The sequence below is a fragment of the Polyergus mexicanus genome, unplaced genomic scaffold (genome assembly GCF_030449975.1).
Source record: "Polyergus mexicanus isolate NDT 795.1 unplaced genomic scaffold, iyPolMexi1.0 SCAF_17, whole genome shotgun sequence".
In the NCBI taxonomy this organism is placed as follows: domain Eukaryota; kingdom Metazoa; phylum Arthropoda; class Insecta; order Hymenoptera; family Formicidae; genus Polyergus; species Polyergus mexicanus.
This window is the reverse complement of record NW_027223337.1, coordinates 6,900,783-6,919,460: the sequence shown is the minus strand read 5'-3', so window position 1 is coordinate 6,919,460 and position 18,678 is coordinate 6,900,783. Positions and strand designations below refer to the sequence as shown.

General features: G+C 29.7%; 3 protein-coding genes across 4 annotated transcripts; 2 read left to right on the top strand and 1 right to left on the bottom strand.

Moving 5' to 3' along the window:
* Positions 1 to 140: 140 nt before the first annotated feature.
* Su(var)3-9 (suppressor of variegation 3-9) lies at positions 141 to 10,253 on the top strand. 2 transcript variants are annotated; one of them, XM_070309774.1, is made up of 9 exons: positions 163 to 345; positions 1,306 to 1,369; positions 1,493 to 1,603; positions 8,121 to 8,354; positions 8,486 to 8,644; positions 8,864 to 9,093; positions 9,172 to 9,316; positions 9,425 to 9,594; positions 9,906 to 10,253. In XM_070309774.1, the coding sequence occupies exons 1-9, from the start codon at positions 274 to 276 to the stop codon at positions 10,140 to 10,142; spliced, it is 1,422 nt and encodes a 473-aa protein (XP_070165875.1). In that variant the 5' UTR covers positions 163 to 273; the 3' UTR covers positions 10,143 to 10,253. The 2 variants fall into 2 exon arrangements, with proteins under 2 accessions (XP_070165874.1, XP_070165875.1); XM_070309773.1 differs by lacking the exons at positions 8,121 to 8,354; positions 8,486 to 8,644; positions 8,864 to 9,093; ... (1 more) ...; positions 9,425 to 9,594; positions 9,906 to 10,253 and adding an exon at positions 3,040 to 5,032 and having other exon boundaries at positions 141 to 345.
* Positions 10,254 to 11,192: 939 nt separating this feature from the next.
* On the top strand, positions 11,193 to 18,302 carry LOC138940558 (queuosine 5'-phosphate N-glycosylase/hydrolase-like). The gene is made up of 6 exons (XM_070309543.1): positions 11,193 to 11,264; positions 12,058 to 12,297; positions 16,285 to 16,447; positions 16,972 to 17,109; positions 17,506 to 17,697; positions 18,058 to 18,302. Exons 1-6 carry the CDS (start codon positions 11,193 to 11,195, stop codon positions 18,300 to 18,302), a joined length of 1,050 nt encoding a protein of 349 aa, XP_070165644.1.
* On the bottom strand, positions 12,748 to 15,487 carry LOC138940793 (trichohyalin). Its single transcript, XM_070310007.1, has 6 exons — positions 15,465 to 15,487; positions 14,659 to 15,147; positions 13,661 to 14,008; positions 13,363 to 13,499; positions 12,921 to 13,024; positions 12,748 to 12,837 (listed from the first exon to the last, which is right to left on the bottom strand). The coding sequence occupies exons 1-6, from the start codon at positions 15,485 to 15,487 to the stop codon at positions 12,748 to 12,750; spliced, it is 1,191 nt and encodes a 396-aa protein (XP_070166108.1).
* Positions 18,303 to 18,678: the final 376 nt, after the last annotated feature.

Below are 18,678 nucleotides of genomic sequence, written 5' to 3'. Positions count from 1 at the left end.
TTTATAAGTGTCATAAGGGTTTATTTTCAACAGGCTCTTCGAGGTTCGATATATCGACGGATATAATTTAAGGCGAACATTGTAAATACGAACAAAAAATCCACCAATCGCGAAAGAGTATAAACTATCGCGCAAATCGACTAAGCACGCCGCGCTGGTTTCACGTTTCACCCTCATCGCGATTGGAGTCGTTGATCCTTTCTAAAACTAAAGAGTTAAGTTGCGAGTACCTGTAACTCTATATACTGGTCACTGCTGATATAGAAGCGGAAAATGGGCGGCGAGGAAGGACTGGGTGTTACCACCGGCCAGCCGAATCTCTATAAACAGGACCTGTCGAAACTCGTAAGTCTTGACGATGATCGTTCGCGCGCCGCGTCAATTCGCGCCCGCCCATTTAACCTCCTTTTTTCTCAGCATACTGATTTGTCCGGGCGACGATATTTGACTTATATATATATATGTATCCGAAAAAATTATCTTTTTTTTTCTCATAAGTATTGTAAACTTGCATAACGGTTTTCCGGTCATAAACGGTAAAAAGAGAGGAAAAATAATTCACGTATTCTCATCTCAAGATTTTATCTTATGAAGAATTTAATGGCGTAAATTGCGGTTGAGATTTTTATGCTGTTCGTTAGTTGAATTAAGTCAACAAATTTAATTTTTTGTCTCTTTATATATTATGTATAAAATTGTTATTCGGAAAGAGGCAATCGATTGTTCTATTTATTATTCACTGTACTATTTGCAATAGTAAATCATATATCTCTCTCTCAATCTTAACATACGTCAATCGCGTATTTTCTTTCCCGCAAATTTTTTTTACTTTTTATTGTCTGCATTTTGTGAAAATACTTTATTTTACACGATACAGTAACATGATGCAGTGATAGGATTGATTAGTTGGGATTGAGATATCAAATCAAACTTTAGCAATAAAATCTTTAATCAATTTCGAATTAAATTTTTCTTTACAAAAATGTCGAAATGATAATAGTTTTGAAATTATTTAACAAGAAATTATCAATAAAAATTTTCACCTTATATCGTGATGTATCTTTATAATATTATATAATTCTAGATTTAAATATTCTTTCCTATGTTATTGGTATAAATTATGAGATCAGATAAAGAAATTAATTTTTTACTTTGGATTTTTGTATCTATATTAGAGAAATAGATTAGAGAAAAAGCAATAAAAGTATGTTAAGATCATTTTAATTGAATTGAATTTGATTAGTATTGCAAAATATTGTTGGTATTTTATTAAGAAGATAATGTTTATTCTTTGGTTTTACATAGGATGTTAGTAAATTAACTGCATTGTCGCGTGAGGTGATCAGTAGGCAAGCTACAATCAATATTGGTGAGTATAAAAGATTTTAAATATTTGAAGTTTAATTAATATATAGTTTAATTCTATTTTAAAGTAAAGTTTGATGTTATGTTATTTTGATATTTCTATTATAAATATCTAAACTTGTTACAGGTACCATTGGACATGTAGCACATGGAAAATCGACAATCGTAAAAGCTATTTCGGGAGTGCAGACTGTTCGTTTTAAGAATGAATTAGAAAGAAATATCACCATTAAACTCGGTGAGTACATTTAAATATATTAAATATTTTTTCCCATTGCATAGTGTAATTTTTTTAATTTGATAGAAAAGAGATTGTGCACAAATATACTTTTTGAAATGTCTTTGTAAAAGTACTTTTATGGTAATTTATTTTTTTATGAAAATGCACAATTATAAACATGAGAAATGCTTTGTGAACATTTATTCTTATTAAAAAAAAAAAATTAATGAATAATTTTTTTTAATGTCAACATATGTTTAGGAATTTTGGTAAAATGGTGACTTTATACAATATATTAATTACGGTTGAACTAATAAAAAGATTATCATATCAAATAATCAAATGATCATATAATCACTCAATTGTTGAGAGCAGTCATTTTGATTAAATTTTAAAATGTTTTTTTCTCTTTTTTAATATGTAAGAAAAATTGAGATAAGAAAGGTAAGTATTATTTTTATATTGTAACAATTAAAAATTGATTAACATTTCAAGGAAAAGCATGCAATTATAATTAAAATCACATAGATTATTAAACTGCTTTTTGCTTTAATAACAGAATATATTATATTGTTTATTTAACATACAATATATATGTACATTTCCAAAATCTGAATATTATGGTCTTTTGCTATTTGGTTTTATTTTAGTTTTATTTTATCAATATATACATTAATCTCTTCAGCATTTAACATTAAAATTGCGGCATATAAATAATTGTGATATTAACATACGATTTGTTTTTTTTATAACTGAACTTTTTTTATAGCTGCACTAGTTCAGAATTATTTATCTTATTCTCTCCACATTGAAAGAAGAAAGATAAATTGAACTAATACAGCCAATTCAGCTATAAAGAACAGATCCATAATCTAGTACTAATTTATGTCTGTCTATGATATTCGTATCTATGTCATTACTTATTATTATGTATGTTTGGAGTTTATATTTGTAATAAATTATTTAGCAATTTTTTTACATGGATATTTTATATGGTATTTGTCATGAGAGCTTGTGTTTTATATCTTTCGTCCAAATGTGAATCGAAATAATACGCATACGTGCTTTAGTAGAAAAATACATTTTATGCCAAATGTGCAAATATGAAAACTTTTGATTTTTTCATAATTTTTGAAGCTGAGTAGGATGAAAAGTTGGATATCTGAAGATATTAGAATTATATATGCTGTCTCTGTTATGTACCATTCAATCGGAACCAATAATTATGGTATGAACAAAGCAACCTTGTGTTATTTGTTGCTATTATTCGTCCGGAATATCGAGAAAAAAAAGTGAAAAGGAACTTTGAGGAGAACAAAGCGAAAATGGAAAAAAAACAGATATAAGAAAAGGAAAAATAGGCGAATGGGGAGAGTGGTCGTACAACTAAAAAAAAAAAAAGGAAACGAAAGAAAGATGAAACAATGACGCTGTTTAAATGTTTGGCATTGCAGACGCAGTGGATTGCGGTAGCAGCAGCAAATCAGCAGATATACCCGGCAACGTAGATAGTGAAACGCCGGCTGTTTACCAAAAACGACATCTCTCCCCTGTTGGAAGCATTGACGCACCATGTCCCAAGCAGTCCAGACTCATCAACACAGAGAGCCGCGACAACAACATATCCCATCGGCTGGACAACAGAAATACGTTCCGCTCCACATCATCGAAGCGTCTGCAAGCGCGGCGAGGAATCATCACGCAACAAGCGCTCAAGGCATACGACGTCTGCCCTCACTTACATAACGGAAATACGAGAGATCCAGGTAGCGATGGCCGACAATCCGATTACGAGGAGTCGTCATCTGATGGTAGATTGTCCGCACGAGATGACAGTCTGATTTCCCGCGACTACGAGCTGAAAGAGGTACGGGTGTTATTGCACGATATCAAGAACAGTGAGTACAATCGTGAATTACCAATAATGTCGCCCGGCAACTCATCTTCCGTGTCCAGTAAGCAGACAAGCAAGTTTTGGGAAGTGGAGAGAATTATACAGAAACGCGAGAAAAATGGTGAGCCATTATATTTAATCAAGTGGAAGAACTGGGGTATCGAGTACAACAGCTGGGAGCCGTTGCGCAATCTTACCAATTGTGAGGATTTGCTGCGTGAGTTTGAGAACAAACGGCAGAAATTGATCAACCGGTTCAAAGCGAAAACGAACTTTTACCCAAGTGCGCGCGACGTCGAGGACTTTCTTGTGACCCAATTATTGTACAAGAATATATCGATCAATGACGCTACATCCGTTGCCTCTGCCGCCGTTGCCGATGACAATATGTACAAGGAGATTCGGCAGTATTTCAACAGGCCATTGCGTGGTGGCAAGTTGGAGACAAAGATAAAGCAACAAATCCTGTACATGTTTCTGCTCGAGCTGCGACGTGACCAACTCGAATCGTTGCAGGACTGGGAGAACGAGATGAACAGTATCACGAAAAATAAACCGATAATACGAGTGGAGAATCTGGTGGACTTGGAGGGCGCGCCGCAGGACTTTTATTACATCGACAATTATTTGCCGGGTGCGGGTGTTATAATACCGGATGATCCGCCGATTGGTTGCGAATGTGACGGTTGCGAGACTGGTAAAAAGTTCGGTTGCTGCTTCGCACAGAACGGCGTATCATCATTGCCATATACGTCGGCATGCCGGGTACGCGTTCCTCCCGGTACACCTATCTACGAATGTAACAAGCGCTGCGCCTGCGACGCACTAACTTGCCCGAATCGTGTGGTGCAGCGTGGCAGCGGTACACAGTTGTGCATCTTTCGCACTGATAACGGCCGCGGTTGGGGTGTGCGTACTCTACGCGCAATCAAGAAGGGCACTTTTGTCATTCAGTATGTGGGCGAAGTGATCAGTACCGAAGAAGCTGAGAAACGCGGCAAACAATACGACATGACCGGTCGTACGTATCTCTTCGATCTTGATTACAACGAGACCGATGGCCAGTGCCCATATACCGTAGATGCCGCCATGTACGGCAATATCTCACATTTTATTAATCACTCATGCGATCCAAATCTCGCAGTATATGCGATCTGGATCAACTGTTTAGATCCGAACTTGCCGAATCTCGCCCTCTTCGCCATCAAGGACATTAAACAGAACGAGGAACTCACTTTTGACTATACGTGCCAGACGCCGCGTGGCAGTAATGAGAAAATGCAGCAGCAACTATCGGACAACGAAGCTGACGCTCAAAATATCTCGAAGAATAGGACTCTCTGCAAATGCGGCGCCGCAACGTGTCGGCGATATTTATTTTAAAAAAGTTTCTTCTTGAAATATATAGTTGTTACGAGTTGCCTATCTCAATGTGGTTCAATCGATGCCATCCTTGATTAACTCAACTTTTTTTTCGTGTATATATTGTCGAGCTAGCAACGATTATAATTCGAAGAGAGAAAGAAATGAATTATTTACTTCAGACTAGTTAATATAGATCGAGATAATTCGATTAAATAATCTTATTAATTCGATCAAATAACCTGAAATTTTTTATTAATTATATATATATATATTTTTTTTTTTTCTTTGTTATTTCATATTTGCTACTTGGATGTAAAATTCATTTCGCATATATATTATTAAACTATAGATTAAGGGATAATAAGAGAATAAAGAAATTATTTGATCCAATGTGTTAAAAATAAAAAAGTTTGATTGTAATTAATTAGTCAATTCTGTAACAGTCAAACAATTTTTTTATTTAAAATCTTTGAGAGAAATAAAATAATGTGAAAACACACATATATACACACACACATACATGTACACACACGCGCGCACACGCACGCACGCGCGCGCGCACACACACACACGTGTACATATATACACACATACAAGACATTTCAAAGATGTTACTATCGTATTTCATTATATTATACATTTTATCAATGATTTGCGATTACTACGACTCGTTAAATGAATTTGTCATGCGGATTATTGTCACATCAAATATTGGGTTAATTATAAAAAAGTTTGATTCGATTTTTGTTTTTATAGTTTCAATTTGTAGTCTCCTTTATATACAGGCAGCATCACATCTTTTGATGACGGATGAAGATTTTAGCTTCATAATAATATATAGGAATGGTCAATAATTGCTTGTTTTGTCATGCATATAAAGTTTTGTATCATAAAGAGCCGAACTTTTTAACTGACTTAATTAATAGTTATTAATGTTAAGTTTCTTGAATATACTGAAAGTTGTTATGAAAGAGTGTGGCAAAGCTGTTTGTTGTGTGGTTTTGTTTTAATACATTCTATGCTTATGTTTATACTCAGCTAATTGCACAAAATGAACATAAACGTGTGGAATATAAATTCGCATTCTCCTTTTATGATCATTTAGAACAATAGTATTGTATAAGAAGGCAATATGCAACAAAAATTGTTTTTTCATTTTTCTGCTTCTTCAGTTTTTCACTTTTGGAGAATACGAGTATGCGTTTATATTTCTTGCGCGCGCGCGTATATTTATATATATTATTTTAAGTATGCCAATTTTGCAGTATTTTCCAGTCAGAAAGCTTTCGGAGAAAACTGAAAATTTCGATTATTAAAGCTTTTAAATATATTAATAGATTCCATTTATGTTATAGATATTTAAAGAAACAAAATAAAAAAAAATATGTAAAACACTACGTCTTTGTTCGAAGATTAGATGACAAGAGATGCTGCAAGTTTAAATCACTCTCATTTGTAAGAATATAATTCATATATATTGAGAAATAAAATATTGTTATAATAAAACGCTAAGAACATATCGATACATAAATAATGTCTCGGTATTCACGTTAATTGTAATAGATACACGGTGCGTTTCGCATTGCTGCGCGTAACTTGGCGCGAGATACTACCGTGTCTCTTGATATCGTTATATTATTGTAAGTTACAGTTTCTATTAATATATTTATTTTGCTTTTATCCGCATAACTGGCATTTATTAATTTGTCCGTGAGAAGCGATTACGACTTTTCTTGCAATATTTATACGATAAAGAGAAAGAATGTTTGATACTGCATAATCTCAACGCTGCATCCGAATAGATATGTAAATTCATTGGTAAAACGTGATTTCATATTATAAGCAAAAACTGTATTTTATTTTTATTTCGAAAAAATGCACATTTTCGATTATCTCTATATTGTATAAATAGTTTAGTAATTTTAACATTGTAAGTCATTAGGGAATCTTTGTAAAGATATTTTAGATTGACGTAACAGTGAGGGTTGATCTTTTACATTCAGAAAAAAAATTAGGGATGTATTATATTATTTAGGTATGTTTAATCCACACACATACATTCCTTCCAAATACATACATGCACATATATGGTACACATGGATTTTTTATAATTAAAAATTCATATTGAAAGATGTGCCAAAGAAGTCTGTAATGAATGCAACGATGTTCAACCAAATGTATGTTAAGAAAATATCTGAGAACAGCATGTTTATATATGTGTATGTGTATGTATACATAGATACACACATACACACACTCTATCTTTAAATATTAAGCTTATTATAAATATTTATTAACATATAATAATCAGTATATAGTGAAAATTACAGAATAAAGTTGAAACAGTTATGTTACATAACTACAAAGCTAATTATTATCGCATAATTATTTCGGTAATAAATAATTATAAATAGTGACAACTTGTTTTATGTTAGAATTTTAGATTTTTTTTCTTTTTACTTGATTATTTCAGAATGTAAAAGATCAACACTTGAACACGTTGCTCATTAGAAATAAATTATTATCTTTCAATTGAATGTCATCAACATTTCGGATCTAATTCAAAATTTATATATGCCAGATATATGTTGCTCTAATTTCTTCGTTTAAAAAAGACTCACCGATTATTATTCTGTTATGTCTTTTCACGCGAAACGTTATGAAATTACTTTATTTATATGTCGATAGTCGGTATTAGAAAACCAAACAAAATAGCGAGTTAAGAAAGCATATTCTGTAAGATTAACAAATATCGTTGTCGAAGAACTTGAAATAAAGTACATGTACACGAGGCAAATTATAGCGTTTGTTCTTTCGATATAAGATTAGCTAGATTATTTCGAAGACGATTTATATGTTATTTCTATTTACATATTTTCATATCTATGGTAAATTAAGAATATTTCGATAATTCAATGTAATGCATGTATAATTATTTCAATTTAAAAATTTGTATAACAATATAATAAGCTTTTTCTAGTGAATCTAGATGATAAGCAAAAAAATTGTAAGAGATATAGAAAATCTTAAAAAACATTTTTTGCAATTTTTTTTTATACATGTGTACTTTTGAATACTAAATATTAAATCTGGGATAATAAAATTCTTATTAATTCATACATACACAAAGACATTAAATTTATTTCAGACATGAATGAATAACGCGCTTAAGCCTTTTTTGCTTAAGTTTTTTTTTGCATGAAAAATTCTCATGGGCAAAGGACAGAGAGCAGTTCGGAAGAAATAAATTATATTTAACTCCTCTTCTTATTTCAGGATATGCAAATGCCAAGATTTACGAATGTGAAAATCCAAAATGTCCTCGACCAGGGCGCTATATATCTGGTGGATCTAGTAAAGACGATTCCTTTCCCTGCTTGCGTCCAGTTTGCTCTGGAAGATTCCAGTTGGTTCGTCATGTCTCCTTTGTTGATTGTCCTGGGCACGATATTCTTATGGCAACTATGCTCAATGGAGCGGCTGTTATGGACGCCGCCTTACTATTAATCGGTAAATAATTTAAATATTCTGTTGTTTTGTTCTTATTGAATTGTCTTGTTCCGCCTTTTTTTTTCTTTCTTTTATATATATATATATAATAATAATAATAATAATAATAATAATAAGCTTCTGAATTGCAGCTGGTAACGAATCATGTCCGCAACCCCAAACATCGGAGCACTTGGCGGCTATCGAAATTATGAAATTAAAGCATATAGTTATCTTACAAAACAAGATCGATTTAGTGAAAGAAGCGCAAGCAAAAGAACAATATGAGCAAATTTTGAAATTTATTCAAGGTACTAATTATTTGTCACTATTTATACTGTTTCTCAATGTAAAATCAATTATGTTTTTTACGTAATTTTATATTTATATCTGGAGCATACATTTTATGCATTTCTGAAATTATCATAATTTGACAGAAATATTAAATATTTTCTATTTTTTCTATTTTTTAAATTTAATAGAAATTAATTGTATTTTATATTTTGTTTATATAATTTTCTTTAAATTAGGCACGGTAGCGGAAGGCGCACCGATAATACCGATTTCAGCGCAACTCAAGTATAATATTGAAGTACTCTGCGAATACATTACAAAAAAAATCCCGGTCCCAATGAGAGATTTTACATCAGAACCGCGATTGATTGTTATCCGATCTTTCGATGTGAATAAACCAGGATGCGAAGTGGATGACTTGAAGGGCGGCGTAGCTGGCGGTAGTATTCTCAGGGGGGTGCTAAAGGTAATAATAAAGCTAAATATCGTTAAATACGATACATATATATCTGAAATATGTATCATAAATATCATGAGTTTTTAGGTCGGCATGGAAATTGAAGTTCGTCCAGGATTGGTATCCAAGGACAGCGAGGGTAAGTTGACTTGTCGCCCGATATTTTCACGTATCGTATCTCTGTTTGCCGAACAGAATGAACTGCAATTTGCTGTACCAGGTGGTTTAATAGGTAAGTAATATTTATTTGTATAAATATTGACATTATTAATCTAATATAAACAAAATCTAAGCAAATATTGATGAATAATCTTAAAGAGATTTTATATGTGATTTTAAGGTGTCGGAACCAAAATCGAACCTACGCTTTGTCGCGCTGATCGTCTAGTCGGCCAGATTCTTGGAAGTGTCGGCGCATTACCACAAATATTTATCGAACTAGAAATTTCGTATTATCTGCTCAAACGTTTATTGGGCGTGAGAACTGAGGGTGACAAGAAGGGCGCGAGAGTAAGAAAATGAAAATCTACATTACTGCATTTTTTACATTAATATTTGTTTCTCTGAAAGCAATCATATAATTTTAAGAATGTTTTAAATTAAAATTGTCTCTTATTGTAATAATCTTGAAGTTATAAGATTTATACAATTATACTTTGATATAGATTTGATGTGTAAGAAATACTTTGATTATATATAATTATATTGTGTAGGATACATTTTTAAGAAGGTGAAACTTTGCTTTTTTCCTAAAATTATGCTCATTTTGTTTAAAATTAAATAAATTTTTTATTTATATAAATATCTCGTTGGCGTCGTAGGTACCAAAACTATCGAGGGGAGAAGTATTGCTAGTAAATATTGGATCGTTAAGCACTGGCGGCAGAGTACTTGCTACTCGCGCCGATTTGGCGAAAATTAGCTTGACAAATCCGGTTTGCACGGAGATTGACGAGAAGATTGCATTATCCAGGCGCGTAGAGAAGCATTGGCGTCTGATCGGATGGGGACAGATTTGCGGTGGTCAAACGATAGATCCTATTCTGGATCGAAAATAAGTCTGAGTGCTTCAAACTCACCAAAAAAGTGAAATATTATTTCTACAAGTTATTCACTATGCCGCAGCTGGCCTCATGTATGAAATATTTGTAATAAAAATTTTATCTTGATCCTGTGCTATAACATTCCATAAGAGCGCGCGCGCTTTCTAAATAAATATATATTAAAATATTTGCCAAATTAGTTGAAACATCTATTTTGGGATTATTTTTCTCAATAATAAAATTTTTTCATGTATACATCAATTAAATTTCTAATTGAAAAGAGATTTATTTAAATAAACTAATAAATTATTTAATGGCTTATTTAAATAATTTAATAAATTTTTCTACTTGTAAAGAGAGTGCAATAATAATCTTTACTATTTGTTGACGATTATTCAGGATACAATAAACGTAATTTGATTTGTAATTTGATTTAGGTAATAAAACAAACTCTGCATTGGTATACATATTAAGTATTATATTAGCCAATCATAGTCATTCCTTTAACGAATGAAACGGCTGTGATTGGACAGTATAGTATTTAGTACGTATTAAAGTATATCGATGTAAACTAGGACAAGTTTTTTGTCTACAATAGTCTAGAGTTCTCCGAGATTGCGTTCGAAAATCTACCGTCTGATAAAATAACTTTTAATTAATCAGTCGGGATAAAAAAATTATTGTTATGATACGAGAACTCTGTCCGAGTTCTAATATCGTGGATAGAAAGCTCAAAGTTAGGAAAAAATGAAATAAAATGGAAAGTTTATAGAAGATGTAGCTTAAAAGAATACACATTATTTACACTATTTCGCGAATATAAAAAGTTAGAGTTATATAGTTGGTATCTCTTTTTTTAAACCTAAAGTTGGCAGTGAATTTTAAAGGTAAATATTATATATAAATAGTACGTAAGGTACTCGCGCGATGATGCGTCAACGGATTTTCAAATATAAACATAGACTTTATATTTTCTTATCGCAATTGTAAGATTGTCGTTGAGGTAATTGCAAGATAATTACAGTCAACAATTTGAAACGGTTGACAAAACATAACATAATTATAATGGACGAAATCGCTTTTAATGCAAACAACGTGTTCATCTCCGCAAAAGATGTAGATCATATGGTGTGGGAGGTGAGTTTATACATTTATATATATATATATATATATATATATATATATATATATATATATATATATATATATATATATGGATATATATATATATATATATATTCTCTCTTTGAAAAATTTCAAAACAATTCGCAACAATATTCCAGTAATTTGCATCCAAATTTAAGATCAAAGTTTAGTTCGATTAAATTAAACACGCAGTTTCAAAAATGAATTCGAGTGTCATGATATAGGACTATAGGATAAGATCGATAAATGAAATCACAAAAAAAAAGAAGACATAAGAAATAGAAAGAAATTGTGTACATATATTTGATAGATTTTATTTTGTATGGATATATTGAATGATATATTCGCGGATAAAAAGTGAAACAAGTAATTTTTTAAATAAAAAAAGGAAAATGTGTGAATATTAAATAAAGAAAGATTTTATAAAATTTGAAATTGATTTTCTCAGAAACAAGATCTTGCAAAAACAATTTTATTTTATATTTTCATCTTATTTTCCTATATATAATCTTTACATTCCCAATGATATTATTGCAACATCTACTATGTATATCGATATATATTTAATATTCAGATATTCACACGCGCATATGATTTATTAAAACTCAAATATTTTGAAAAATCTAGCAATTTTTAATTTTACTATTTTATTTTATTCATCGTCAAGTAATTAAAAATTTGAAAATATAAATTATTATTATAGTTAAAATACAATTTTTGTGAGTTCTTTGTTTTCGTTGCAAAGCATATTACAGATTAGTGATATTGTTATTAATTTGTATAGCTGAAGAGCTATTTATTTCAAAATTATCATAAGGGAAATGTTGATGAAGTCTTATACAATCTGTCGCGATTTACACGTGATTATCATCCGGATAAGTACGATCACATGGCAGCGGATTGGCTATTTGTATTAAACACCATGAATTTTGCACTTTGGAATCCAAAGAATACCAAACAATGGACAGTTGATGAACTAACTGGATATCAAGCATTATGTGCTGCTATTAAAAGAGCGATTGATGTAAGTACAATAGTTATTTAATTGTGGTATTCATTTGTAGATACTAATATTTTCTATCATCACACTAATGTTGTTACGCTTTGGGCTATTGTTAATATAATTTAACATATATAATATAATTTCAAACTTACTGTTTATTGGTTTTAATGAAACTGTACTGATATTTATCTCGTAACATTGTTAACGGCATATAAAATTTTTCTGTCTTTACGCCATGTATGTGTAATTTTTGTTTGTATCACAATTTTTTAATTGTTTTTTTGCCTAATGATTCCTATTAGTCAACCCGTGTATGATATTTTACTTTGTTACGATTTGTGCGTGCAATATGTTCAACCTTTTGCATTGCATTTTGATATTTATTATTTGCATTTAACTATTATTTGAATAAATAATAATTTGTATATTAAATTTTGAAGCACTGAGTGAAACAAATTAAAAATATTGATTCTATACCTTGCGTTTTCTTTGTTTTATAAATTGTGACATAAAATTTATCGAAGTTTGAGAGTTATTTCTTAGTTCATCTTCTTTTCCATCCTGCAATATATAATTGAAAAACATTCAATATAGAAGATATTTTGGTTTATTTAAATTATGTTATATATTGTGCGTTTTTTCACCTTATTACTCTCAAAATATTTCTTACAGCAAACACGCTCTCTTCCATCTGATGAATATCTTTGAATGTAACAGTTTGTAAATAATTTAGCATTATCCAAAAGTCCTGCGTAAAATTATATTATAAATAATACAATTAAACTATATAAGTTTATATATATATATATATATATATATATATATATATATATATATATATATATAACTATACCTCTTATTTTATCTTATGGATTTGTGTATGTGTATGTGTTAGATGATAATCTGACTTTACTATTACGTTATTCGCAATATAATATCAATTTCAAAATTTTTAATTTATGAATAAATGTATGCAGTAAATCATGTATCGGCTAATATGGATAATACTATTATTGAATTCTATTATTAAAGAGATGTATATATAAAAAATATATTATTTTTGAAATATTTTTCTTTGATCTTTACTTTGCATTCTTGCGGTTTCTTTATTGATTGTGTCATTATAATTCTGTATAAATTTTTGTCGGCGAATATCTATACATTGTAATAATGTTTTCTGTTTCGCAATATCCTTTTCTTGAAAGTACTGTCTTCTTTTCCATCTGTGAAAATTTTGCCGTAGAGCTTTTTTTCTACTACATTATTTTATTTAAACTAAAATTGCTAAATCATATTGTGAATATTCTGATGGATACGTTCTGACGAATATGTTTATATTTTTAATTCGATAATAATGTGTATCAAAGAAATAGGATATAAACACCTTTCTTCTATGATTTTTTGCTTTTGTTGTTTAATGTCTATTAGCCGCATGTTTTTGGCTTTCTCTCGTCTCTTGTCTTTTTTTTTCCAGTCTACCAAAACGTCGATTATTTTGCGTCGAGCAATCTCCGCTGCGATTTTGCATTTTTGCCGGGTCTGCTCGGCCCGCTTTTTACGCTTAATATTTAACAGTCTTTGTTCTTCTTGCCTAATGAACTTTAACAATTGCAATCTTTGCTCCGTTTTGCGCGCTCTTTCTCTTTGCTTCTGAATTCTTAATTCTTTTTGTAACAATCGCTGCTGCACACGCCGCTGCCTATCTTTGGCTAACTTCTCTCTTTCTCTTAATCTAACATTTTCATACAAAAATTTATAATAAATATGTTTATCTTATAAATTCGTACAGAAATAATGTATAAAAATATCAATAATTATAAAAAAGGGAAGATAAAATAGACTCTCATCATACATCTTGGTATATTCTCTAATGTAAATAAAGAGAAAGAATAGAATGTTTTAAAACTATCATATATCTTTTTGATGACAGATTACTTAATTATAATTTGGAATCGATTTTTTTTTTAGAGAGAAATATAATAGACGTATATATAGAAGTCATTTTTTATTTTTTTTACATCATATATATCTTTAATTGAATCTTAATCAAAATTTTGCTAAACAAATTTGACTTGAAATTAATTAAAAAGTAGTTTTGTCATTTATTTAGCTTTCTATAATTTGCTATGTTTTATTTTTGCTTTGTAAGAAGCTCTTTTTTTCAATGGCCTATAACTCGAAAATTATTGATATCTCGATATTTACACTAAAAAAATCGATTCTAAATTAATTAAATCTATCTTTAAAAGAATATTTGATGGTTTTGAAATATCCTTCATAGGACAGAGATTTATTTTCTTTCTGTTGGAAAAAAAATTTTTATCTTTTGAATTAAGAGAATGTGATGTTTTTTTCTAGCTGCATAATAATTATGAAATATACCTTTTCCCTTCTTTACGCGCTTGGTCCTCGGCGAAACAAAGGGCTCTCCTTTCGACGAATAAACGATTTCTTCTTTTCAGTTCCCTTCTGATACGATCAGTGTATACTTTTCTCAAATATTTTCTGTAGACGTTATAATCGCGCAGCGAACATTTCACATCCATATCGACTGTAATAAGACCGGCTTTTAGTAGACACTTTAAGTTAGCCGGTCTAGAGAAAAAATCGTGTAGATGCTTATCGTGCAGGGGTTCATAGAAGAATCCGCTCTCATGACAATAAGGATCACTCAGATCGAACTCCATCCTCGGTCCATCTATCTCCCACAGATTCTTTCCTACCTTACATCGTACGAAATTGTAAGCATCCTTGGGTCCGGGTATCATAGGTATCTTATGCTCTAGAGGCATCATCTTCCATTTCGGTAGGCCAAATTCGAGCATGGCGCCCTTCGGCTTGGGAATTGTCTCGGCTAACCGGTCTAAGTTTCTATTTCAATAAATAATTCTTAGTTCACAATGTGCAAACCTATTATATATATTACTATTTACAATTTAGTAAAATATAATGTTTATGTTAAAATATAATATTTATGTTAATACACATATTTTATTTTAACATAAATATTATATTTTACTAAAATGTAAATTTGAGATGAATTAATACATATATTTTTATCTCTTTTTTATATGGCCGAATAATTTTCAATAATTTTCACGTAATATATTCAAATTTACAAATGAGATTTGATATTTAATTATGTAGGTTATTCAAAATGAATTATATGCAATATACGAGATACTTACGTAACTCTTCTAATTCTAATCATTATGCGTGTTAATTTTTTGTATGAAATTTATGTCATAAATTTAAGACATGTCAATCTTATTTTCTTTACAACAATATATACATTTATAATGGTGCCAATTAAAGCCGCTGAACATTGCACATGCATGCAAATTTTGATGTATCTTTCTTCGCTTGTTTTATAAATCATAAAACAATAATTATTATTATTATTATTTTATAAATATTAGAAAAACACACACACATTCGCTCTCTCTCCCTCCCTCTCTCTCTCTGATTATTCTATATCACATATATGTATAAATAATTTTTAAATTTTCTGTAATGCTTATAATTTATGAAACTTACATTTATTCTTTAATTTTGTTGTTTTTTTGTCGTTAAATATTGTTTACATCTAATAACTTTTGACATGTATCGCGTTCTTTCAATTTTAAGATTTTAACTTTTTAAGCAAATCTATTTATGACAAATATGTAAAATAAGTTCAAAATTTATAAAAATTTAACAATCGCGCATGTGTAAATTATAATAAAAAATAATAATCCAAAGTTGTCAAAAATAATTTCTTTTTTTTTCAAATAAATATTTTAATTATATTTATTAAGATTCGCGAATTGGAATAATCGGTTAATAACTTTAATAATGTATAGATAGTAGTAGACGATACGATGAAGGTAATTCTCGTAAGAAATTCAGTGTCCATAGTTTCGTTATATTTCCATAGTTTTATTATATGGGTTTTCTAAATTTATTTAAAAGTCTCTATAGATCTCTGGCATAATATCTGTGTAGTATAACATATAATGTTTGCGATAGAACGATATGCCAATATGGGACCCAAGTTATTATACAAAGTTAACGCAATGTAACCTTGAAATCATTTTTAAAAGTGACGATGGAGAAACTAGCATCCCACTTATACATGAAAGACTTAGAATTTTGCATCAAGTTGGAGAAGTTTTGTTAAGAAAATATGAAGGTATAAGTAACAACAAAATTTTATATACGCGAAAAAAAAAGATTTGTTCCAAAACATATGATCTATTACAATATCTTCATTACAATATCTTTGCTCGTTGTAACATAATTCGTTCAAGACTATTCTCTTTTATTGAAAGATAGAAAGAAAAATTCTTCAGTAAAATATAATAGATGTATTATATCCTTAGAGCTTACATTTATATGTACACTCATAAAAAATTATTATTATTATATCATTACTATTATAATATTCTCTTATCAGTCGTAATAAAACGTCGCGCAAAATGTAGAAATATTGGAAAAAATTAATAAAAATAAATCTTTTGTATGCAAAGAGATAAATATTATCAATAAAATGATAACACTTTTTTTATTGCAAATTTGATTTATTCTGTAATATGAAATTGATCAGATAAATAGCCTGTTAGAAATACCAAATAATAGGAGTTTTGGATGGGTACTATTTTGGACCAAAAAAAAATTTAATTCTGATAGAGTTAATAAGATACTGTTGTGTTGCAGGTAGTTTCAAGCGATGTATCCAATTGTGTGAAAACGATCCACTAATATTGATGACCACAATTGTAAGTGAATTCGAATCATATCAAGATAAGCCAACATACGACTCTAAAGAAGGTAATTATTATTATTTATCTTACGGTATTATTGTTAGATAATAGTTTGTGTGCGCATACATATATGTATATACGTTATATATAAAAGAGTTTTAAATTCAAACAGTATTTTAAGATTGTATTACAAGTTTATGTATATATCTTGGAAGGATCGTGCGTTGAAGTTTGTGTATATATTGAAAGATTTGAAAGAGTGTATATGTTAAAAGATTTTTATGGCAATTTATTCAGTGATTAGTATTTAAGGATTTAATACTCTTAATTATAAGTATTAACAAAAAATCTTGTGTGGATATAACGTTTGTTTTCCATTGATGAATACTATATGTATAATTTAATCTCTATAATTAATTGATTTAAATACTGTGTATTATGCTTGATAATTAATACTATAATGTCGCTTTATTGAACTTAATTTCAGTTGATCTATACACCAAGGCTCAGACATTAGTAAGCGATATATGGTTTTGTTTTAAGGGACATGAACTCAGTTTTGATTATAATCCAACTTTGATGGAGTCTACTATATTTGCCGATTATCGCATTTCTCAAGTTCTTCTTCATTTTAAAGTTCTTAAATATAGTAAAGAACTTATGACCAAATTAGAAAACAGTAAGACATTTAATGTTAAATTATTCTTTAGAAAGGGCAAATTTTTTTCATTTTTATTCGGAATCTTGATTTACGAAATGTACATTTAATGAATGAAAATTAAATGTTTTGTTGATAGACTCAGTGCTTAAAATGCTATAATAAATACAATTAAATATCCTAATAAAATTGGATTATATTTTTATATTATTATTATTGCTAGGGGATTTTATACAGCTGTAAGTTATCTTGCCATTCCTAATCGTCATATCATATATTTTCACATACTAGATAAAAATTTTTAAATATTCTTTGCTTCAATTGACTTCTATATAAAGGATTTGCCGTGTCGTAAAGTAAAATATTTGTATTTTCTTGCAGACGAGCCGCTGGAGTATGGGAGCGCAGAGGAAATAGAGATACGTGGTTGCTCGCTCTACGCAGTGGAATTACTGGAAGAAGTAATGTTGCAAACATGTCACGATTTTATGAAGAATAATAACATTAAAAATGAAATTGGTTATAAAACTCTAATCGATAATTTCTTGTGGGATTATCGACATGCACACGATCAGCTACTGATGGAGACACAACCATTTCCAAATATTAAATGTGTGTACTACTAGAACCCCTTTGTATCGTCGTAAATTTACAACTGATTTCGCTAATCACGAAGGATAGTAAATTTCTTTTATCGTAATAATATTTTCTTTGGGCCTTTTTGTTTTTTTTTTTTTTATAAATATAATATTTCTTACTATTTTTTAAAAGAACATGACATAATTGATTCTAATTTTATTGATTGAGAAATGAACTTTTTAATATATAAATAATTTGTTTAACATTTGAATTAAAATAAAATTATAAATATAGATATTTTATCAAGATATGCTAAAAAAGAAAAAATATGTTTTCGAAATTAGTATATATATGTATATTAGAGCTTTAGAGAAATGGTCGAGAGAAATGCGGCCAAGCATACTTTCAGATTAATTATTTCTA

Excerpts from the sequence above, each read along its gene's own strand:
- LOC138940558 (XM_070309543.1), top strand. The coding sequence starts at position 11,193 with ATGGACGAAATCGCTTTTAATGCAAACAACGTGTTCATCTCCGCAAAA. Across the intron at positions 11,265-12,057 it reads TAGATCATATGGTGTGGGAG|CTGAAGAGCTATTTATTTCA; the intron begins GTGAGTTTATAC and ends TAATTTGTATAG. Across the intron at positions 17,698-18,057 it reads TATGACCAAATTAGAAAACA|ACGAGCCGCTGGAGTATGGG; the intron begins GTAAGACATTTA and ends ATTTTCTTGCAG.
- LOC138940793 (XM_070310007.1), bottom strand. The coding sequence starts at position 15,487 with ATGATTAGAATTAGAAGAGTTAC. Across the intron at positions 14,009-14,658 it reads GCGCGTAAAGAAGGGAAAAG|ATTAAGAGAAAGAGAGAAGT; the intron begins GTATATTTCATA and ends TGAAAATGTTAG. Across the intron at positions 13,500-13,660 it reads CAAAAAATCATAGAAGAAAG|ATGGAAAAGAAGACAGTACT; the intron begins GTGTTTATATCC and ends AAATTTTCACAG.